Raw genomic sequence first — 22,472 nt, 5'->3', positions numbered from 1 at the left:
CCCCCGCCTCCTTCCGCACAGACCCCACTCACACCCCAAAACTCAGACCCCCCCCTTTTTCTCCCCTGGGGTTAGAACTACAGCCTTGGACTCCTGGCCTGGGGCAGCCTGACCCGATCACGTTGACCCGCCTCAGCGACCCTTCACCTTTCCTTTACCGGGGGGGGGGGTGGCTCCATAAGGGGTGGAGTTAGGGCCTAGCGTCATCTCTAAAATCAGCCTGCGAGGGAACTGTATCACTACGCCTTCCCTCTCTGCCCCGATGAGTCTGTGGGAGGATAAGCGGCTGGGGCTCTATAGCAGGTAAGAGCTAAAAGGGGCAGGATGCTCAGTATCTGGAAGGAGAGGCGGGGAGTGGAGAAAAGCAGCGTGGCCCAGTGGCTAGAGCCTGGACCTGGGAGTCAGAAGGACCTGGGTTCCGATCCAGGCATCTGCACTTCACTTCTCTGGGGCTCTGTTACCCCATCTGTAAAATAATAATAACGATGGCATTTGTTAAGCGCTTACTATGTGCAAAGCACTGTTCTAAGCTCTGGAGAGGGTACAAGGTGATCAGGTTGTCCCCCGTGGGGCTCACAGTCTTCATCCCCATTTTCCAGATGAGGCCCAGAGAAGGGAAGTGACTTGCCCAAAGTCATCCAGCTGACAAGTGGCTGAGCCGGGATTAGAACCCACGACCTCTGACTCCCAAGCCCGGGCTCTTTCCTCCGAGCTTCGCTGCTTAAAATGGGGATTAAGACTCTGAGCCCCTTGCGGGACATGGATCGGGTCCTTCCTGATTAGCTTGGAGCTACGCCAGTACTCAGTACAGTGCCTGGCACATAGTAAGTGCCTAACAAATACCATGTAAAGAGGAAAAAAAGGGCAATGGTTGTCACTGATATTTATCGAGCGCTTACTATGTGCCAGGTACCGAACCTCTAGACTGTGAACTTCCTGTGGGCAGGGAATGTGACTGTTTATCGTTGTCTTGTACTTTCCCGAGGGCACAGTGCTCTGCACACAGTAAGCACTCAGTAAATACGATTGAACGGAGAAGGAGCGTGGCACAGTGGAAAGAGCCCGGGCTTGGGAGTCTGAGGTCGTGGGTTCTAATTCTGGCTCTGGCACTGCCTGCTGTGTGACCTGGGGCGAGCCACTTCTTGGTGCCTCAGTTCCCTCATCTGGAAAATGGGGATGAAGACTGTGAGCCCCACGGGGGGGCCACCTGATTGCCTTGTATCTGCCCCAGGGCTTAGAACAGTGCTTGGCACAGAGTAAGCGCTTAACAAATATGATTATTGTTATTCTTATCATGAATGAATAAACCAGTAGGTTCAGAGGCAGGCACAGTCCCTGTCCTACATGGGGCTCACAGTTTAAGGAGGGGGAACGGGTAGAAGCAGTGTGGCTTAGTGGAAAGACACAGGCCTGGGAGCCAGAGGACCTGGGCTCTAATCCTGGCTCCGCCACTGTTTATTTGTTTTGATGTCTGTCTCCACCCCCCCCCCCCACCCCGTACCTAGACTGTGAGTTCGCTGTGGACGGGGAATGGGTCTGTTTATTGTTGTATCGTACTCTCCCGAACGCTTAGTACGGTGCTCTGCACACCGTAAGCGCTCAGTAAATACGATTGGATGAATGAGTGACCTGGGCAAGTCACTTAGACTTCTCTGTGCCTTGGTTTCCCCAACTGCAAAATGGGGATTCAATACCTGGTCTCCTTACTGAATGGGGCCCGTTTACCCTACCATTCCAATAGTGCTCGACAGATAGTAAGCGCTTGACAAAGACCATAAAAAAACAAATAGGCATTAAATCCCCATTTTAGAGATCAGGAAGCCGCGGCACAGAGAAGTTAAGTGATTTGCCCAAGTTCACAGAGCAGGCGATTGGCAGAGCTGGGATTGGAACCCAGGTGTCCTGGCTCCCGGAGCCGTGCTGGCCCTTGCTGCTTCTCCGAGGAGGCGAGAGGGATGGGAAAGAGGCACGGGCAGGGGGTTGCCCATTTCGATGCCTGAGGGACAACCCACCCATTTCCAGGGCGTACGTGTTTGGCGACCCGGTATCTCCCCCGGTGCTTAGAACAGGGCTCGGCACATGGTAAGCGCTTAACCGATACCATCAATATTAACGAGAAGTCCTTCATCTCAGGGACTCACATGTATGGGGAAGTGCTTGAAATGGCTCCCACCGCCCCCGTGACTAAGAGCCCAGAAGGCCTCCCACCCATTGGCAGCTGCCAGACTCGTCGCTGGCTTGGCTCGTTCGGAAGGGAAAAGTCAGGATGGGAAGGGCGGCTTTCTGGCCCACTTCACCCTCTCTTTCATCTCCTCCCCATTTACCCACTTCCCTCCCCATTCCCTTTCCTTTCCTCTTCCACTCTACGGACTCACCCTTCCTCTTCCCTAGCCCCTTTCTCTTCCTCCCCATGATCCAACTGAGCGCTTCCCCATTGTTGGTTTTTTAAGTGGTGGTGGATAATAATGTTGGTATTTAAGTGCTTACTATGTGCAGAACTCTGTTCTAAGCGCTTGGGTGGGGCTACAAGGTCATCAGGTTGTCCCAAGAGGGACTCTCAGTCTTCAACCCCATTTTATAGATGAGGGAACTGAGGCCCAAAGAAGTAAAGTGACTTGCCCACAGTCACACAGCTGACAGATGGCAGAGCGGGGATTTGAACCCATGACCTCTGGCTCCCAGCCCGGGCTCTGAGCCACGCTGCTTGCTTACTAGGTGCCAGGTAACTGTCCTTTGAGAGCTGGGTTAGACCCAGGTTGGACACAGTCCCTGGCCCACGTGGGGCTCACAGTCTTCATCCCCCTTTTACAGATGAGGGAACCGAGGGCCAGAGAAGTGAAGTGACTTGTCCAAGGTCACACAGCAGACAAGAGGCGGAGCAGGGATTAGAACCCGCAACCTGCTGACTCCCAGGCCTCTGCCCTGGCTGCTACGCTGCGCTGCTGCTTATTCTCTTACGCTTATTCCTGAACTTCTTATTCCTCGTCTTCATCCCCATAGTGTTCTTCCTCATTGAGATAAGTGAGGCGCAGAGAAGCCAAGTGACCTGGCCAAGGTCACACAGCAGAGAGGTGGCCACGCAGAGATTAAAACCCAGGTCCTTCCGACTCCCAGGCCTGGACTCTACCCACCAGGTCATGCTGCTACTTTCATTCATTCAATTGTATTGAGCACTTACTGTGTACAGAGCACTGTACTAAGCGCTTTGCACACAGTAAGCGCTCAATAAATACGATCAAATGAATGAATAACAGAAAACAGACATGCTCCCTGCCCACAACGAGCTTACTGTCCCGGCACTTCCTCAACTCTTCTCTCTCCTCCCTTCCCTTCTTCTCTCCCTGATCTAGACTTCTAGATTTAGAAGCAGCGTGGCGTAGTGGATAGCCTGGAAGTCAGAAGGACCTGGGTTCTAATCCCGGCTCCGCCACGTGCCCGCTGCGTGACCTTGGGCAAGTCACTTCTCTGGGACTCAGTGACCTCATCTGTAAAATGGGGATGAAGACCGTGAACCCCATGCGGGACGGGGACTGTGTCCAACCTGATTAGCTTATATCTACCCCCGTGCTTACGACAGTGCTTGGCACATACTAAGCACATAAGAAGTGTTGTTATTATTATTATTATTATTATTAGACTCTCCCTCTAGACTATGAGCTCATTTTGGGCAGGGATATGTCTATTATATCATGGATACTCTACCAGAAGAATGGCAGGTGGAGGTGGGGCCTTCTGGGAGAGGTAATAACGGCATTTAAGTGCTTACTACGTACCAAGCACTGTTCTATGCGCTGGGGTAGATACAAGTTAATCAGATTGGACACAGTCCCTGTCCCACAGAGGGCTCACACGGGCCCCATTTTACAGATAAGATCCCTGAGGCCCAGAGAAGTGAAGTGACTTGCCCAAGATCACACCGCAGTCACGTGGCACGGATGGAGCAGACACGCCTTCTGTGTGACTTTGCGCAAGCCACTTGTCAGCTGTGTGACCTTGGGCAAGTCACCTCACTTCTCTGGGCCTCAGTTCCCTCATCTGGAAAATGGGGATGAAGACGGTGAGCCCCACGGGGGACAACCTGATCACCTTGTATCCCCCTCAGTGCTTAGAACAGTGGTTGGCCCATAGTAAGCGCTTAAGAAACACCACCGTTCTCTGGGCCTCGGTGACCACATCTGTAAAATGGGGATGAAGACGGGGAGCTCCAAGTGGGACAATCTGATGACCTTGTATCTCCCCCCCCCCCCAGCTATTAGAACAGTGCTTGGCACATAGTAAGTGCTTAAGAAATACCAGCATCATTATTATTGTTATTATTCGAATCCACGTCCTCCGACTCCCAGGCCCGTGCTCATTCCACTAAGCAGCGTGGCTCCGTGGGAAGAGCCCGGGTTTGGGAGCCAGAGGCGGCGGGTTCTAATCCCGGCTCCGCCCCTGGTCCGCTGCGTGACCTTGGGGGAGTGACTTGGTTTCTCTGGGCCTCGCCCGTTAAATGGGGGTGAAGACTGCGAGCTCCCCGTGGGCCCACCCGATGACCTCGTACCCCCCCCGACGCTTAGAAGAGCGCCCGGCACATAGTTGACGATTACGCTCGTGACTAAGGCCCGTGTGTCTGTGTGTCCGTGTGTGTCCGTGCGCGTGTGCGGTGTCCCCCGATGGGCAGGCTCCTCGTGCTGGCCTTGCTGCCGGGGCTGCCGCCGACCGGGGCCCAGTGCCGCCCCGCCGCCGCCGCCGCCTGCTCGGCCCACCAGTGGGTCCCGGGGTCGGGCCGGGCCGGGCAGGGGCTGGACGTGACGACGCTGAGCCGCTCCCGGGCCGCGCCGCTGGAGCCGGGGCCGGGGCCGGGCCGGCCGTCGGGCCTCCCCGGCCCCGCCGCCTGCACGCTCTGCCCCAACCCGCTCCTGGGCGGCCGCCTGCAGCGCCTTCCCGCTGCCGTGGCCGAGTGGCGGCTGCACGGCGCCTGCGCGCGGGGAGAGGTGGCGAGCCGCGTGGCCTGGACCGTCAGGCAGGTGGCCGAGGCGGTGGCGGGAGCGGAGCTGGACAACGACTGGGCGGCGGAGCTGGGGAGCCGCCGCGCCACCGGTCCTCTGGGCGCCGGGGCCGGCCTCCGCTCCGCCGCCGCCGAGTTCGCCGCCGGCCGGGCCCGGGAGGACTCCTACGGCTTCGTCCTGCACGAGATCGTCTGTCCCGTGTACAGGTGAGCACCGCGGGGGCCGCGGACGGAGGAGGACGGCGCGGGGGTCCCGGGGATGGGGGGTGGGTCCCTGGGTTGGAGGCCGCCCGGGGTCACCCCGAAGGCCACGGGGCTGGACGCACTCGTTCATCGAGATCGTTTTTATTGAGCGCTTACGGTGTGCAGGGGACTGTTCTAAGCGTTCAGGAGAGTACAAAGTAACAATAAACGGGGACATTCCCTGCCCACAGTGAGTGGGGGGGGTCCTGGGTTGGAGGCCGCCTGGGTCCCCGGGGTCACCCCGGGGGTCACGGGGCTGGAGGACGTCTGGGCCCCGGGGGGACGCGCTCATTCATTGAGATCGTTTTTACTGAGCGCTTACTGTGTGCAGAGCACTGTTCTAAGCGTTTAGGAGAGTACAAAATAACAATAAACAGACACATTCCCTGCCCACAGTGAGGCTGGAGGGCGCCCGGTTCTTCCGGGGCCCCGGGCTGGAGGACACCCGGGTCTCCGGGGGTCACTTGGGGAGTGGGGGGATTCCAGGTCTGGAGGCCACCTGGGTCTCTTGGGGGGACACTCGGGGGCATCCCGGGGCAGGAGGGTGCCCGGGTCTCCGGTGGAGGCCCTGGAGGCCGCGAGGCCGGTGGGCGCCCGGGTGTCCGGGTGCGCCCGGGGTCGGGGAGCGGGGGCCGGCCAGCTCCACGAGTCCTCCGGTCCGCTCTTCCTTCTCAGCTTCCACCTGGAGCGCGGCGCAGGGCCGTCCCCGGCTCTGTCCCAGGCGCTCTCCTCGCTCCCCCCGCAGTACAACCTCACCAGCCGGGGCGGCTACCGATCCCTGATCCAGACGTTCGGGACCCACTACGCCACGTCCGTGCGGCTGGGCGGCCGCGTGCGGCTCGTCACGGCCCTGCGCCTCTGCCTGGCCACGTTGGACGGGGTCTCGCCCGAGGCCCTCCGCGCCTGCCTCTCCGAGGAGGCCCGGGAGGGCTGGCTGCAGGCCCAAGGCGCCGGCAACTCCTCGTGCCGGGCCTTGCCCCTCGGCGGGTTCCGGGGCCCCTTCTACGGGGCCTATCACGAGAGCCACGAGGAGGCCGTCGGGGGCAGCCAGCGGGGCGTGGACGGGCTCCTCGTCCCCCCCGTGGCTAACGACACGGACTTCGCCGCCTGGATGAAGAGCCTGCACTCGGTGCCGGGCGTGATCTCCTCCACCGTGGCCCCCCTGCACACCCTGCTGGACCCCCGGGACCCCCAACGGGAGGCCCTGCGGCTGGCCGTGACGGACTACGTGGCCGAAGAATCACTGGACCCGGGGTGCCCCGGGGGCTGCCCGGGCGGGGGCGCGTGGAGCCCCCGGGAGCCCTGCGTCTGCCGCTGCCCGGGGACGGAGTCCACGGACGCCCGGTGCTGCTCCCGACGCCGGGGGACGGCCCGGCTGAGGGTGACCGTGGTCCGAGCCCACGGGCTGCGGGGGGACGTCTTCAGCGCCACCGACGCCTTTGTGCTGGTGGCCTTCGGCGACGAGGTGCGGCGCACGGCCACGTTCCTGGACCGCGACTCCCCGGCGTGGCACCACGCCTTCGACTTCGGCCACGTGACGCTCGGCCCCCGCGGCGCCCGGCTGAGGGTGGAGGTCTGGGATCGGGACTTCTTCTCCGCCGACGACCTGCTGGGAAGCTGCAGCCACGAGCTGGACGCGGAGGGGAGCCACGAGGCCAGCTGTCCCCTGCCCCGGGGCCGGCTGGAGTACCGCTACTCGCTGGTTTGCGGCCCGCACCTGGGGGACCCGTGGTGCTCCGCCTACGTGGGCCGGGGGCGGTAGTTTCCTTCTCTCGCTCCCAGCCTCCCGTCTTCTTTCTGTCATCCGTCAGCCAGTGGGATTTGTGATAACGATAATAATTAAGCTCACTGCGGGCAGGGAGTGCGTTTGATTGTTCAGCGTACCCTCCCGAGCCCTGGGTACAGCGCTCCGCACGCAGCAAGGGCTCAGTAAAGACGACTGACCGATGGACCCGGCCACGCCGCTTCCCTATTGAACGCTCACTGCGTGCGGAGCGCTGTACTGAGCCCTCGCGAGGGATACGAGAACGGACGTGGTAGACGGCCCCCTCCCCACGAGGAGCTTGCGGTCTCAAGGAGCTTAGTCTACAGTCCGCTCTCGCTGGACTGCAGTTTCCCCTTTCGGAAACCCCGGGGAAATTCCCACGGCTCACCCCGCGCTTCGTCCGCTAGGCGACAGCTCCTCGTGGGCGGGGAGCGCGGGTACCGACTCTCCCAAGCGCTCAGCACGGGGCTCTGCAAGCACTGAGTGTTCAGTAAGTAAATAAATCATCCTAATAATGGTGCCTGGTAAGCATTCGATAAGAATAACGACTCTGGTATTGGTTAGGCATTTCCGTTTGTGTCAGGCACTATTCATTCAATTCATTCAGTAGTACTTATTGAGCGCTTACTATGTGCAGAGCACCGTACCAAGCGCTTGGAATGAACAAGTGGGCAACAGAGACGGTCCCTGCCGTTTGACGGGCTTACGGTCTAATCGACTAAGTAGATCCAAGCGAATCGAGTCGGATACAGTCCCTGTCCCACGTGGGGCTCCCCGGCTCAGCCCCCATTTTACAGATGAGATAACCGAGGCCCAGAGACAGGAAGCGGCTTGCCCGTGGTCACGCTGCAGACAGTACGATTGACTGATATCAGAATGCAGCGGAAGAAAGTGGAAAAACGAAGGCTGTAGTTTGGCTCGTTGAGGGAACCCCCTCCTTCGTGGATTTTTCTCCTAAGGTGTCTGCGCCCGGGAATCCGGGACCTGGGAACCGGGAGCTCGGTGGACAGCAAATAGCCGCAGTGCAGCAAGCAGGCCCAGACTGGGGGGCGGGGAGGGCCGCATCCGCGACAACGAAACGTGGAGGATTCTGACGGGGAACGGAGTCAGGGAGGTGCGGGGGCCGTGACCCCGGAAAAATGGGGGAAATCCTGCCCCGGCTGAAATTCTGGGCCACGACGGGGAACGTGGCCTCGTGAAAAGAACGTGACTAGGAATCAGGGCACCGTTCGCCTGCCGACTGACCTTGGGCAAAGTTACTGCACCTCTCTGTGCCTTAGTTGTGGGCTCTGCCAAATGGAGAGAGGACACCTGCAGTCCCTCTCCAGCTGGGAGCCCCACGAGGGACAGGGGCCGTATCGAACCCGATTATGATGTCTCAATCAATCAATCGATCGTATTTACCGAGCGCTGTGTGCCGAGCATCGTACGAAGCGCTTGGGAGAGTCCAGCGCAACGGTCGGTCGACACGTCCCCTGCCCGCAACGAGCTTACGGTCTAGAGGAGCGTGCTCGGCAGAGAATGAGCTCTCGCTAATGGGCACTTTATACACTAAACACTGTCATTATTCGTGTGCAGAAGCTGAGGGACTCCTAACGAGAATGGAAAACCTGTCATTAAAAATAGGCGATGAGCCGGAAAACTAGTGGGTTGCCAGCGTCAGCCAACCATCTATCAGGAGGGTTCCAGTGACAACGCTGGGAATTCTAGACCTGTACTTTCACTTCTCGGCTGGAGAAATTAGCCCCGGGGGTTGCGGGGGAGACTCCGGGACCAAGGGCCCCGTGTGAAGGGAGGACTGGATTATGGTGTCAGCGTCCCGGGCAGTGCCGTTCACCCTCTCTCGGACCGGCCGACGGGCAGTCGGGGGTGCAGGATGTCACGAAGAGGCCGGTGCTTAGAAGAGTGCTTGACACACAAGTAAACCCCTAACGAATACCGTTTTAAAAAAAATAGGCAAAGGATTTTTGACACTAGGGACCTGTTTTCTGCCAAAGAAACCCCTACGTGCCGACGCCGTGCCACAGTACTAATAATACCAATTGTGTTTCTTAAGCACTTACTATGTGTCAAGCCCTGTTCTAAGCACTGGGATGGATACAGGATCATCAGGTCCCACCTGGGGCTCACGATTAAAGGGAGGACAGGTGTCGAATCCACATTTCACAGACCGAGCCCCCGAGAAGTGAAGTGACTTGTCCCTGGTCACAGAGCGCGCAAGTGGCGGGGCCTGGATTAGAACCCAGGTCCTTCTGACTCCCGGGCCCGTGTTCTTTCCACTAGGCCAAGCTGCTTTTCGAGACCGGCGGGCGGTTGCCTTGGAAACCCCTACAGTCTTCCCGGCCACCGCCGTAGGGTGTCTCTTTCCGGGCTTCCCGCCGGTTCAGCTGTCCGCCTCCCAGGCCGTCCAAGATGGATCCTCCATCAGAAGTTCTCGCCTCTGCTACGGGAAGAACCGCGATTAGAATCCAGCTCTCCTGATTTTTTTTTTTAATGGTATTTGTTAAGCGCTTACTACGTGCCAGTCACCGTCCTGAGCACCGGGGTAGATTGAAGCTAATCCGGTTGGGCACGGTCCCTGTCCCAAATGGGGTTCACAGTCTTCATCCTCATTTAACAGATGAGGGAACTGAAGTCCGGAGAAGTTAAGTGGAGCCGGGTTTAAGACTCAGGTCCTTCTGACTCCCAGGACTGTGCTCAATCTATTAGACCACGCGGCTTCTCTGATTCTCCGATTCCCAGCGCGGGGCAGAGTCCCCTGACTAAAAGTAGGATACCAAGGATCAGTAAACCCTAGGGGAAAAACTCAATCGTCGGAAGACGACGTGTTTCCTGAAAGGGGAAATAGACTGTACCTCGTTCGTTTGCTGGAATGCCTTGAGGGGGTCGGCAAGCCGGTTAAGAGTTGAGAGGGGCTGCGTTTGGAGACTGGATTTAGAAAGAGGCACGGAGAGGTTGGAAGGGTGGGATACTGAGAAGGCGGTGGGGGACGCTCTGGCTCAGACGCCGCACCGCGGGACCAGAGAACCTAACCCCCTTCCCCTCAAAACCTCCCCGATGGACCACAGTGGCCTTCACCAGTGATTATGTGGAACTCCCGCCTCCTACCTGCATCCAAAAGGGCTCTTCCTTGTGGCTCTTCTCCACGCTCGTCTTCCCCGTCCCACCCCGACGTGGAGAGTCGCGGCGCGTGGGCGTGCTGGCGCCCTCCAAACCTCCGCGTCTGGTCCCGGAGGACGCCGAACGCCCGGAGCGGAGATGGGGCTCCCGCGGCCCCCTCGGATCACCGGTCCCGAGGGCGCCATGCGGACACCAGAGTCCCCCGGACCTTGCACCCCCGTGGCTCCACCTCCTCGGGGGGGGGGGGGGGGGGGAGGCTCACGACGGCGCCGGCCTCTGTGGGCCCGGGAGCCCCCCGGCCCGTACTTCGAGGGACCGAAACCCCAGCAGGAGGCTTCGACTCCCAGGCCGCCCCGGCCGTCCTCCTCCTGTCCCGTCCCCCCACGTGCCATCGCTCCCCGGGCAGCGGCGGCGCCCGCCGCCGGGGAAGCGCGAGGCCAGGTCACGTAGGTAGGGAGCGCAGGCTAGGGGAAGGGCACCGGAGGCATCCACCGGGTGGCCCGGGCCGGCCCACGTCGAGCAGGCTTTCGGCGAGCCGGCGGCATTCTCCCCCTGCCTCCCCCGGGGGAGCCCCCCCGGACTCGGCGGGCTCCTCTAGACCGTAAGCTCCCGGTGGGCAGGGAACGGCTCTACCAGCTCCGTTATATTGCATTCTCCCGAGCGCCTAGTACAGCGCTCTGCACACAGCAAGCCCTCAACGAACCGCCGACCGACCGACTGATCGACGGCGAACAGACTCCGCGGGGGAGCCCGTGGGGACGGCAGGGGGGAGGGCATCGCCCCAGGAGCGAGCCCGGAGAGTTGGGGTGAAGCGTTTTTCCAAGAGACGCATTACGCCCGGCCCGGACCCGGGCCTCCCTTCCTTCGGTCAGTCGCCCCTCGCAAATCAGAGGGCGGAGCCTCGGGTGGGAGAAAAGCTTTTATTGACTGAGTGTCTGTGTGACGCATGCTCCGTACAGCCGTCCGCCCCGGCCCCTCCCCGAAGCCCCCTCCCTCTTTCCCTCCCGCCCCGCCGGTCGGAGCCTCCGTCCCCGGTTCCGGGTGGAGGTCTCCAACCGGGGTCTGGGGAGAGAGTCCGGGCCGGGGGCGCGGCCCGCCCGCTCTCACACCGCCCCCTCCCCGGGCAGCCCCAACAAGGCGGCCAGGGGCTCGAGGGGGGTCGGCGGGGGCGGGGGGTGCGTCCTCTGGTGCTTGCGCAGGTCGCTGGCGTTGAGGAAGGCCTTGGGGCAGCGCGGGCAGCCGTGGGGCCGCACCGAGCTGTGGGTGCGGCCGTGCTTGCGCAGGCCGGCGCGGTCGGAGAAGGCCTTGCCGCACTGCGGGCAGGGGAAGGGGCGCAGGGCCGGGTGGGAGCGCTCGTGCCGCCGCAGGGCCGCCGCCGTGGGGAAGGCCTGCCCGCACTCCCGGCAGGTGCCGGGGGGCTTCGCCGGCGCCTCGGGCCCCGGCGGGGGCCCCGCGCCCAGCTGCGGCTCCGCGGGCCCCGCCCCGGCGTCCCCGGGCCGGGCCCCGGCCCCCTCCCGGCCCCCGCCCCAGTCGGCCCCGTCGGCCCCTTCGGCCGCGCCCCGGGCGCCCACCTGCTCCAGGGTTATGCCCACCACCTGCCACTGCGTGGCCACCACCCCGCTCTGCGCGGCCACGTCCAGGAGGCCGGGAGGGGGCGGCTCCCCCGCGGGCCCCGTCCGCCCCCCGGGGCGGGCCCCCTCCCTCCTCGCCGCCGGCCCCCTCCTGCCCCCCGGCCCCGCCCGGGGCCCGGGCCAGGCCCCCGGAGGTCGGGAGGGCCAGGCCCGCCGGCGGCCCGTCGGGCGGCCGGCCGCGGCGGCGGGCGGCCCGGGGCCCGGCCCCGCCCCGGCCCCCGCCTCCTCGGGCGGGGGGTCGTCCCCGCGGCCCCGCCCGGCGCCCGCCTCCCCGCGGTGCGTCCTCTCGTGCTTGCGCAGGCTGGAGGACACGACGAAGGACTTTCCGCAGGCCCCGCAGTGGAAGGGCCGCTCGCCGGAGTGGACGCGGCCGTGCTTGGTGAGGCTGGCCCGCTCGGCGAAGGCCCGGCCGCACTCCTCGCAGCGGAAGGGCCGCTGGCCCGAGTGCACCAGGCCGTGGCGCTTCAGGTCCCACGAGGCCACGAAGGTCTTCTCGCACTGGAGGCACTTGAAGGGCCGGTCGCCGGTGTGGACGCGCCGGTGCATGGCCAGGTCGGCCGGCTGGCGGAAGTCCTTGCCGCACTTATCGCAGCGGTAGGGCTTGACCCCCTCGTGGGCCCGCTGGTGGCGCCGGAAGCTGGACGGGTCCGAGAACATCCGTCCGCAGCGCGGGCAGAGGAAGGGCTTCTCCCCGGAGTGGGTGCGCTCGTGGCTCTGGTAGGAGCTGAGCTGGGTGAAGCCCTTGCCGCAGGCCGGGCAGCGGTAGGGCTTCTGGGCCGCGTGGATGCGCTGATGGCAGGTCAGCGACGACGAGCGCGAGAAGCTCTTGCCGCAGTCGGAGCAGAGGAAGGGGCGCTCCCCGGTGTGGGATCTGCGGGGCGGGCGAGATCCGCCCTCGTCAGGGACCTCGGGGTTCCCCGCCGCCGTCCCCCGCCCCTGGACCCCGTCCCTCCGCCCCTCCCGCTCCGGTCCGCCCTCCGCTTTCTCCCAACCCGACGGCCGCCCCCCCCCAACCCCCTCCCGCCCCGCCCCCTCTCCGTCTCCCCGCCTCCGTCCCCCCGCCTCCGTCCCCCGCTCTCGGACCCTCTGGACTCTAAGCTCGTCCAGGGCAGGGAAGCTGTGCCGCCGGCCGTCACGCTGTCCTCTCCCAACCACTCGGCACGGCGCTCCGCCCACGCTGAGCACTCGACGCCACCGACGACGACGATTCTCCGCCCCCGCCCCCTCCCCCGTGCCGGTTTCTTCTTAAACGATCCCCGGCGACCGCTTACTGCCTGCCCGGTACCGTGCTAAGCGCGCCGGGCCGATACGAGCCGAGGGGGTCGGACGCGATCCGGGTCCCGCGGGGGGGCCCACGGTCTCTAGCTCCGTTTTACGGATGACGGAACTGAGGCGCGGAGCAGTGAAGTGACTCGCCCGGGGTCGTCGGGCGGACACGCGGCGGAGCCGGGGTGAGAACCCAGGTCCCCCCCGACCCCGCGGACCGGCCGGCAGCCCTCGGAACTGTACCCTAGTACGGTGCTCTGCGCGCGGCCGGGCTCTATAAATACCCCCGATGACGATTATACCCCGAAACTCCCCCCCCCGGCACCCGCTGTTCCTGCGAAACCTCCTCGGGGCCGAGAGGCGGGAGGGCAGGCGGCTCTTGGATCCGTATCCTATGGCCATTCGGTACTCACCCCACCCTCGACCCCGCGATTTAAGTGGACCGTAAGCTCCTTGTGGGCAGGGAACGTGTCCGTTACACTGTCCTCCCCCAGTGCTTAGCCCAGTGCTCCGCGCAACACAGTAGAGGCTCGATAAATACGGCCGACAACTTATATACACGCCCACAGATTATTCACTTATATTAATGCCCGTCTTCCCCTCTGGAAAGTAAGGTCGTGGTGGGCGGGGAACCCGTCTGCCAACTCTGCTGTACTGTATACTCTCCCAAACGCTTAGTCCAGTGCTCTGCGCGCGGTAAGCGTTCAACAATTACGCCTGACTGACCGACAACTTAGACGCACGCCCGTAAAGTATTCATTTATGCCGCTGTCCGTCTCTCCCTCTAGATGGTAAGCTCGCTGGAGGAGACGTGGCCTAGTGCGGAGAGCCCGGGCCTGGGAGTCGGAAGGGCCTGGGTTCCTGCGTGACCTTGGCTGAGTCACTCGATCTCTCTGCGCCTCAGTCACCTCGTCGGTCAAACGGGGATTAAGCGCGACGCTCGATACGCTGTAAGTGCCTAATAATGACCATCGTCGTCATCATCGGCGACTCCACCGTACCGTACTCTCCCAAGAGTTCAGCCCAGTGCTCTGCAGCCAGTAAGCACTAGATAGGCACGCCCCACCCTGGCCGCCCCTCTGGCCCAGCGGCCGGATCGGGGGCCTGGGAGTCGGGGGGATTCGGGTTCCAACCCCGGCTCTGCCGTGCGTCTGCCGCGCGACCTTGGATAAGTCACTTCTCCGTGCCTCAGTCTCCTCATCTGGAAAACGGGGATGAATCCCATTCCCTCCTGCTCGGAGCGTGAGCCCCACGTGGGACGGGGACCGGGTCCCACCTAAATACCTTGCGTCTTCCCCGGGGCTCGGCACGTACATATCCCAGCGGGCAGAGCACGGGCCCGGGAGTCAGAAGGTCACGGGTTCTAATCCCGATCCGGCCGTCTGTCTGCTCTGCGGCCTCGGGCCGGTCACCTCACTTCTCTGGGCCGCAGTTCCCTCATCTGGAAAACGGGGATCGAGACCGTGAGCCCCAGGCGGGACGGGGACCGCGTCCAACCCGACGGGCCTGCTTCCACCCCGGCGCCCGGCAGGTGGTAAGCGCTCAACCGATTCCACCCTTATTTGGCTCATCGCTACTCCGCCGCGGGCCCCGAGCGAGCAGGGGATCAAGGTTGCCGTCGCCGGCGCGGTTACCTCTCGTGGTTGCGCAGGTCCTTGAGCTCGGCGTAGGCCTTGCCGCAGCGCTGGCAGCCGTAGGGCCGCAGCCCGGCGTGGGTGCGCTGGTGCTTGCGGAAGACGGACGGGTCGGCGAAGCTCTTGCCGCAGTCGGAGCAGGCGTAGGGGCGCTCGCCCGTGTGGCAGCGCTGGTGGATCTTCAGCTTGGACAGGGTCCCGTAGCCTTTGGGGCAGTGCGGGCAGCGGAAGGGCAGCTCGCCCGTGTGGGAGGCCAGGTGTACGCGCAGGCAGACCGGCTGCATGAACCGCCGCCCGCACTCGGGGCAGGGGAAGGGCTTCTCGCCCGTGTGGCTCCGCCCGTGGCTGCGCAGCTCGGGGGCCGTCTTGTAGGCTTTGGGGCACAGCGGGCAGGGGAAGGGGCGCGGCTTCGGGGCCGCCGGGCCCGCCCCCTCCTCCTCGGCGGGCCCGGGCTCCCCGCCCTGCCCGGCGCCGTGGGTGGCCGCGTGGCGGGCGGCCCGGGGGGCGTTGGGGAAGGTCTTGGAGCACGAGAGGCACTTGAAGCGGCGGCCGGCCCGGGCGTAGCCGGCGGGGGCGGGGGGCGGCGACGGCCGGGGCGTCGTCTCCGTGGGCTCCGCCTCCATGGCGAGACGGGAAGGGGTCTCCTGGAAGGAGCGAGGCACAAGGGACGTTTCGCTCGCTCTCCCGCCCCAACCCCTCGCTCCCCGGAGAATGGGCTCGGCCGCCGCCACCGGCCCGGTCCCCGTCCTTTCACTCAGCCCCACCGCCCCCACCTGTGCCGAACCCTTGCCCACGTCCTCCTCCTGGCCTGGAACTCCTTCCCCCTTCATGCCTCCTCATAATAATAATTACGGCACTCGTCTTAAGTACTCGCAGTGAGCACTGTGAGCTCACCGTGGGCAGAGAATGTGTCCGTTTATTGTTATATTATACTCTCCCGGCCTCTCAGGCTTTGCACAGGGTAAGTGCTCAATGAATTGGACTGAACGAATGGATGGATCCTGTTAAGACCGAGGACCGAGTATGAGGGACGTGAGGGGTCGGCGTGAGGGATGTGAGGGCTCAGCAGGAGGCCTCGATGTGAAGGACGCGAAGGCTCGGCGTGAGGGCTTGACGCGAGGGCTCGGCGTGAGGGACGCGGGGTAAGGGACATTGAGGGCTCGGTGTGAGAGGCGTGAGGGATGTGAGGGGTAGGCACGAGAGCTAGACGTGAGGGCTCGGCGTGAAGGACGTGAGCGCTCGGTGTGAGGGCTTGACCTGAGGGACGTGAGGGCTCGGCGTGAGGGAGGTGAAGGCTCGGCCTGAGGGTCCACACGTCCCTCGCCCGGCACCCGCGTCCGGATAGATCCCAAACGGTCCCCCCCGCCCCCCGAAGGCCGCATCCCACAGGTCGTTCGGCTCATGGCCCCCCCGCTCTCTCAGACCCCCCGGGAATCCTGTTCCCGGCTCGAGTTGAAAAGGCCCAAGGGAACGGGATCCTCGCGTGTGAATGGAACAGGATGAGGGGGAGAGGATTGCCGGAATGGGATTACCGCATATCCCATTAAAGGCTTTCCGCTCGGAAGGACGAGGGAGAGCCGGTCCCCGGGAGGGAAGCGAAAAGGTGGGGAATCCTCCATCCCGCCTGCAGCCCACCGCCCGACGGAAACAGCGTCCCACGCTAGACCCACGGCCGCCGTCCCGGCCCTCGATTATTTCGGCTCCGGGCCCACCTGTCGGGCTCCGCATCCCCCCCGCTTTCCTACGGCTCCAACTAGAACCCCACCGGCCCCCCGGGAAGCTGACACCCGAGACCGCGTCCGCCGGGAGAGAGGGCATCTGCCCCCGGTTGGTGCGGGTGGGGGAGAAGGCCAGGCTTTCCCTCCTGCCCCTGCTCCCTGACTTTCAAAAAAGCCACTCGGAACGGTGGAGAGAGGATAGGGTCAACAGAGAGGTTCTCTCCGGGAGATGGGAGGGCCAACGCATTTACTGAGCGCTTCCTGTGTGCACAGCACTGTACTAAGCACCCGGGGAAGAACGGAGAACGGATCCCCGCCCACGCAGAGCTCGCAGTCACGAGAGGGAGACGAGGTGGGCAGGAAGGCACCAGGGCGGAGTAGAGCCGGCACGGAGGAGCCACTCTGGCTACCTCACGTCATGGCTACCTCACGTCACGCTGAGAGAAGCAGCGTGGCGTAGCGGATAGAACACGGGCCTGGGAGTCAGAAGGTCACGGGTTCTAATTCCTCCTCCGCTGCTTGTCCGCTGACCTTGGACAAATCACTTCACTTCTCTGGGCCTCAGTTACCTCGCCTGGAAAATGGGGATGGAGACCGTGAGCCCCACGTGGGACAGGGACTGTGTCCAACCCGATTTGCTCGTATCCACCCCAGCGCTTGGGTACAGTGCCTAGGACAAGGTAAGCGCTTAACAAATGTTATGATTAATATTAGCATTGTATCAGGGCTGCTGTTGGGCCAGGAGGGACGCGGATCTGAGCCACTGGGTGTAGAGAAGCGGCATGGCTTGAAGCGAAGCAGCGTGGCCTAGAGGATAGAGCGTGGGCCCGGGAGTCACAGAGACCTGAGTTCTAATCCCTGTTCTGCCACTTGTCTGCTGTGTGACCTTGGGCAATTCACTTCACTGTGACTCAGTTCCCTCATCTGTAAAATGGGGATTAAGAGTGTGAGCCCCATGTGGGACAGGGACCGCATCCAACCTAATGACCTTGTATCTCTGGCAGTGCTTAGTACAGCGTCTGGCACATAGGAAGTGCTTAACAAATACCAGTTATTATTATTACGACTACTTGGCATTTGCCCACGTAGGTGGTTGCCTCCTGGGCCCCAAACCCAATCGATCGTACTTATTGAGCGCTTCCCGGGTGCAGAGCGCTGTCCTAAGCGCTTGGAACTCGAAACTCCCCGCGGGACCACTCCACCGTAGCGGCAGCCCCAGGAGTCACGCTCAGGCCCGCAGGAAACCCGATCGATGCGGTCAGGGGCTGGGCCGAGAGCTGGAGTATTCTGGTGTGACAGGGCGGACTCCGCGCCCGCAGCACGGCCTAGTGGCAAGAGCACGGGCTCGGGAGACAGGGGACGTGGGTTCTAATCCCGGTTCCGTCACCTGTCTGCTGTGTGACCTGGGCCGAGTCACTTCACTTCTCTGTGCCTCAGTCACCTCATCTGTAAAATGGGGATGAGCCCCCTGTGGGACGGGGGACTGTGCCCAACCTGATCATCTTGTATTTACCCCAGCACTCATCACACAGTAGGCGCTTAACAAATACCGTAATTATTATTATCATTACATCGCCCGCCCCCCCAGGCTCGGGGGCTCAAGGTGGACGGTCCCAGCTCCAGGGGGGCCGAATCCAAAGACCGCTGCAGCAGAGCGAAGAGAGGAGCGGCCCCCTCCCCGCTGCCGGCCCCACCCACCCGACCTATTTTCTAAAGAGGGAAAATTCATTCGGAGCCGCCTCGCTGCAGTAGCGAACCGGCAAAGCTGGGAAGGTGCCTGACTGCAGCTCGAGTGAGTCACCCGGCCGGTGCCGGGGCTCGCCTGCCCGTGGACGGGCGGAGCAGGACCGCTCCGGCCGGGGTCGGGCAAAGACCCCCGGTCCCGCGGAGGATCTCCCCCTCCTCTGCCGCCCGGGGGGGCAAATACGACCACTTGCACAACGCTTCCCGCTGGGTGAATGACTCCTAATTTGGCACCAAAATGTAAGAACCCCTCTAGACCGTGAGCTCGTCACGGGCGGGGAACTGGTCTACCAACCCCCTTATACTGTAGCCTCTCCCAAGCGCTTAGTGCGGTGGTCTGCCCACAGTACGCGCTCAACGAATAGGATTGATTGCATTTCAGAAACGTTTTGGAGGCACTCTGGAGCGACTCAGAGAAATCGCCCCGGCTGCTGAGGTCGACCTAGAAAATCTCTGGCCCGTGCAGGGTCGGAGGTGAGGAATGGGGGACTCGGCTGTCGTGGGGAGACCTTAGTAATAATAATTCTGGTATTTAAGTGCTTATTAGGTACCAGGCACTGTACTGAGCGCTGGACCTTCCGGACTTAAGCTCAGAGGTGCAATATCCAGAGCGATAGGGAAGGGGTCGGGGAGGGGAAAGTTGGGGCTTTGGTGTGTTCACTTAGTTTTTTATGGTATCGGTTAAGCGATCACCACGTGTCAGACACTGTACTGGGGTAGACGCAAGCTAATCGGGTTGGACACAGTCCACGTCCCTCGTGGGGCTCACGGTCTTAACCCCCATTTTACAGATGAGGGAACTGAGGCACAGGGACAGTGAAGCGACTCTCCCGGGGTCCCTCCAGCGGTCAAGCGGCGGAGCCGGGATCGGAACCCAGGTCCTCCTGACTCTCGGGCCCCTGCTCTAGCCACCGGACCACACTGCTTCCGGTCAGTGATCCGCGGACTGTAGGCAACGCAGGGCAGGACTGGGCTCCGGACTGAGCCGAGGACCGCAGCGACAGCCGGGTAATCGCAGAAGGGTTGTCCTTTAGTTCAGGCTTAAGACGTTTTGTCTGGGAAAATACCGGAGGGTGCCTTTCCTCGTTCAGGTGATCGCCGCTCAGACGCCAGTGGTGGGAAGGGGAGGGGTGCACTCTACCACTCGGGCGTACTTGAGTTGTTTCTGGGGTAGCGGTGACGGTTTACGGGGAACCATCCACACTCTCCCGCCCGTGCCCAGCGGCACGCACAGAGAGGCGGCTGGCAGGGAGAGGGTGCGGTCTCTGCTCCCCTTCTCAGCCGCCGGGCAGCAGGGAGCAAGGAGAGGAGGCGCGGAGCTGAGGGGGACACTCAGCCCCGCCAAAGGCTACAGAGAGGCCACAGGGAGGCCACAGAGGTCCACGATGCGATAAGAACCGGTGAGCCCTTACTATGCGCCAAGCACCGTTCTAAGCGCTGGGGTAGATACAAGATAACGAGGTCAGACACAGTCCCTGTCCCATATGGGGCTCACAGTTTAAGTAAGAGGGAGGACAGGTCTTGCATCCTTATTTTGCGGATGAGGAAAATGAGACCCAGAGAAGGTAAGTGGCTTACCCGAGGTCAGACGGCAGGTGAGTGGCCGAGCTGGGATTAGAACCCAGGGCCTCTGAGTCCCAAGCTCGTGATCCTTCCGCTAGGCTAGGCCACCGGAGACCCTCCAAGGGCAATTTCAGGGGAAGAGTAGGGGCAGGGTTGGGATTAAGAGAGGAGAGGGTTGGTGGAGCTCGGGGGGGGGGGGATGAAGGGCCTATGGAGGAGCTCGCCGTGGCAGGGAACGTGTCTGTTTACTGCTGTACTCTACTCTCCCAAGCGCTCCGTACAGTGCTCTGCACACAGTAAGCGCTCAAATATGAACGGATGAATGGCTTTAGTCGTCTCCCCGAACGGAGGTGTCCTCCCTCCGGCTCCCAACCCTCCCGGGACCCTCCTGGCCTGGTGAAGGAAAAATCAGCACACGGAGGGGAAAGCCTGGAGTCCCTTAATGACGACGATGGCGTCGCCCATCAAAAATGCCGGGCGAGCCTCAGTCCTGAGGCTTCGGGGCCGAGAATCTGCTCCAAGGGCTCGATTATTGTAATTATGGTTTACGCGGCAGCGCTCGCACTCTCCTGTCCTTGTCGGCCGAGTCCCCGCCGGGGCACGGAGGGCATCCGACAAGTAGGCAGGCGGGGGGTGCGACGTGGCCTAATGACAGCACGGGCCTGGGAGGCAGAGGACCCGGCTCCCGATCCCGGCTCCGTCACTTTCTGCTGTGGGGGCAAGTCCCTTAACTTTATTCACGTATATTAACGTCTGTCACCTCTTCTACTCCTCCATTCATTCGTGCGTATTTACTGAGCGTTTACCAGGTGCAGAGCTCTGTACGAAGCGTTTGGGAGAGTACGATGCAGCAATAACGTCACGTTCTAGACCGTAAGCTTGTCGTGGGCAGGGAATGGGTCTGTTTAGCGTCACACTGTACTCGCTCAAATGCTTAGTACAGTGCTCCGCACGAGGTAGGCGCTCAAGAAATACGACCGACCGACAAGTCTCAACTTCTCTGTCGTATAATACTCTCCCAAGCGCTTAGTATAGAAGGGGCACGCCCTGGTGGAAAGAGCACGGGGCTGGAAGTCAGAAGACCTGAGTTCTAATCCCAGCTCCGCTGTCTGCTGTGTGTGACCCTGGGCAAGTCGCTTCTCTTTCTCTGTGTCTCAGAATCCTCATCTGTCAAACGGGGGATTAAACCCTACACCCTCCTCCGCAGACTGTGAGCCCCATGTGGCACCGGGACTGTGTCCACCTGGGGATCTTGTATTTACCCCCAGTGTTCAGTACGGCGTGTCCGGCGTACGGTACGTGCGAAACAAGTTCCGTAACTTATTATTGTAACGATACTCGTTTTCGGTTTTTTAATGTCCATTTAAGGCTAAAGTAACGGCGACCGAGGCCCCGGGCTCCACGATCCGGCAGGCGGACGGTTACCTTGGTCGCCGCGTCGGCCAGCTGTTTTTCACGATTCTTACTGGGCCTCTGGTCTTCCCCTCTGGTGGCCACAGCTGCAAGCCTACCCCTCCTCGTAGAGGCAGGACCGGAACCCAGATCTTCTGCTTCCCAGAGCCACTCGATTTCTGCTGGGCCAACTTCAAGGGCTAGGGTCAATCAGGCAACCGTATTTAGTGGGCGCTTACTATAATAACAACAACCATCATGACGGTATTTGTTAAGCACTTACTACGTGCTAGGCCCTGTACTAAGCGCTGGGGTGGGGACGAGCTCACGTGGAGCTCACAGTCTCGATCCCCATTTTAAAGATGGGGTTACTGAAGCCCAGAGAGGTTAAGTCACTTGCCCGCGGTCACACAGCAGACAAGTGGGATTAGAACCCACTGTACTAAGCGCTTGGGAGAGTACAATGCGGACGCCTTCTCTGCCCATGAGAGCTGGTGGGCAGGGAATGCGTCCATTTATTATTGTATCGTACTCTCCCAAGAGCTTAGTAGAGTGCTTTACACACAGTAAGACCTCGAGAAATACGACCGAATGAATGGAGCGGGAGACGTAAATGATGAATTAACAGTGGTGCCAGAAGAGAAGGTGCTCGGAGGGTGGTGAAGCTTGAGGGTTAAACCAACAGACCTCGAGAGCCCTGAGAGTTAGCTGAGGGTACCTCAGAACAGTGCTTTGCACATAGTAAGCGCTTAACAAATGCCATCACTATTATTATTACCTAATTTTTTCTCCCTCCTACCAACCAGACGTAGGGTGGCCTAGTGGATACAGCAGGGGTCTGGGAGTCAGGAGGTCCTGGGTTCTAAATGCCGGCTCCGCCGCTCGCCTGCTGGGGGACCTTGGGCAAGTCGCTTCACTTCTCTGTGCCTCAGTTCCCTCACCTGTAAAATGGGGATTAAAATAATAATAATGATGATGGCATTTGTTAAGCGCTTACTATGTACGAAGCACTGTTCTACGCGCTGTGGGGGGGATACAAGGTGATCAGGTTGTCCCTCGTGGGGCTCACAGTCTTCATCCCCATTTGACAGACGAGGTCACCGAGGCCCAGAGAAGTGAAGTGATTTGCCCAAAGTCACCCAGCTGACAAGTGGCGGACCGGGGATTAGAACCCATGACCTCTGACTCCCAAGCCCGGGCTTTTTCCCCCGAGCCACGCTGTGAACCCCATATGGGACACGGACCGTGTCCAACCTGATTAGTTTGTATCTACCCCGGTGCTTAGAGAAGCAGAGTGGCCCTGTGGAAAGAGCCCGGGCTTGGGAGTCAGAGGTCACGGGTTCAAATCCCGGCTCCGCCGCTTGTCAGCTGTGTGACTTTGGGCAAGTCACTTCACTTCTCTGGGCC

The 22,472-nt window shown here is 61.7% G+C and overlaps 2 protein-coding genes across 2 annotated transcripts; one reads left to right on the top strand and one right to left on the bottom strand.

The window, feature by feature from the left end:
* Positions 1-194: 194 nt before the first annotated feature.
* LOC100087644 (perforin-1-like) lies at positions 195-8,015 on the top strand. The gene is made up of 6 exons (XM_029058095.1): positions 195-303; positions 2,023-2,082; positions 4,664-4,814; positions 4,920-5,197; positions 5,774-6,991; positions 7,958-8,015. Exons 1-6 carry the CDS (start codon positions 263-265, stop codon positions 8,013-8,015), a joined length of 1,806 nt encoding a protein of 601 aa, XP_028913928.1. The 5' UTR covers positions 195-262.
* A 3,009-nt stretch (positions 8,016-11,024) lies between these two features.
* On the bottom strand, positions 11,025-21,877 carry ZNF668 (zinc finger protein 668). Its single transcript, XM_039911278.1, has 5 exons — positions 21,844-21,877; positions 21,099-21,265; positions 14,650-15,293; positions 11,960-12,620; positions 11,025-11,740 (listed from the first exon to the last, which is right to left on the bottom strand). Exons 3-5 carry the CDS (start codon positions 15,270-15,272, stop codon positions 11,222-11,224), a joined length of 1,803 nt encoding a protein of 600 aa, XP_039767212.1. The 5' UTR covers positions 15,273-15,293; positions 21,099-21,265; positions 21,844-21,877; the 3' UTR covers positions 11,025-11,221.
* Between the last annotated feature and the right edge of the window lie 595 nt (positions 21,878-22,472).

Source organism: Ornithorhynchus anatinus, chromosome 2 (genome assembly GCF_004115215.2).
Source record: "Ornithorhynchus anatinus isolate Pmale09 chromosome 2, mOrnAna1.pri.v4, whole genome shotgun sequence".
In the NCBI taxonomy this organism is placed as follows: domain Eukaryota; kingdom Metazoa; phylum Chordata; class Mammalia; order Monotremata; family Ornithorhynchidae; genus Ornithorhynchus; species Ornithorhynchus anatinus.
This window is presented reverse-complemented; position numbering and strand designations above follow the sequence as displayed.